The 836-nt window shown below is 40.7% G+C and overlaps 1 protein-coding gene across 1 annotated transcript; it reads left to right on the top strand.

Annotated features, from left to right (window-relative positions):
* Window positions 1-273: 273 nt before the first annotated feature.
* On the top strand, window positions 274-836 carry LOC107300655 (coagulation factor X-like; the record flags this gene model as incomplete). The annotated part of the gene is made up of 1 exon (XM_015829962.1): window positions 274-836. A coding segment is annotated over one exon (563 nt), but the record flags the coding sequence as incomplete, so codon positions are not given.

The following is an 836-nucleotide window of genomic DNA, read 5'->3' as shown; positions in this document are numbered from 1 at the left end:
CAATGTCATTTCAATTTCCCATAGAGTTCTCTAAACGAGGTAGGGCAGTTGCACAGCTTCATCTAGAAGCCCCCTTGTTTTTGAAGTGTCTGAGGAAAAAAAATCTGCATACTTTACAAGCATTTTTAATGTACAGAATCAGTATTTCTATAACCAACTTGCAGTATTTCTACCTGGATCTAAGGCTATTCTTTTTTTTTCTCACTTTCCTTGTTTTCCACTGTCAGCACTGCTTGGTTTTTGTTTGTTTTCACACTTTCATTTGCTTTTCAGGAGACTTTGATAAACATCAGCGAGAACGAGATGAACAAAAAGTGAGAGTACGGCACTACTGGAGACATCCTCAGTATAACTCACAGAACTACAACAATGACATTGCTTTGGTCCAATTGACTAGTGATGTGATTTTTACCCAGAATGTACTTCCCATCTGCCTTCCTCGTCCTAACCTAGCTACTTTGCTGATTGAAGAAGTAGCTCATGGAACAGTTAGTGGATGGGGTGCAACTCATGCTAAGGGTAAGTTAATTCGCTTTCTCATGAAAGTTAGGTTGCCCATTGTGAGCATGGAGACCTGTCGGCAGTCAACTAAGAAGCTCATTACGGACAACATGTTTTGTGCAGGCTATGATGCGGAAGGGCAGGACGCTTGCAAAGGAGATAGCGGTGGACCTTTTGCTGTATCTTATCACAATACTTGGTATCTCTTGGGGATTGTCAGCTGGGGAGAAGGTTGTGCTGAAGTCGGAAAATATGGAGCTTATACTCTAGTACCCAATTATATTTCATGGATAAAGGAAGTATTCGAAACTAATTCTGGAAGTTTTTTTGCATAG

Source organism: Protobothrops mucrosquamatus, unplaced genomic scaffold, assembly GCF_001527695.2.
Source record: "Protobothrops mucrosquamatus isolate PMUCROS unplaced genomic scaffold, P.Mucros_1.0 scaffold7829, whole genome shotgun sequence".
In the NCBI taxonomy this organism is placed as follows: Eukaryota; Metazoa; Chordata; class Lepidosauria; order Squamata; family Viperidae; genus Protobothrops; species Protobothrops mucrosquamatus.
This window is presented reverse-complemented; position numbering and strand designations above follow the sequence as displayed.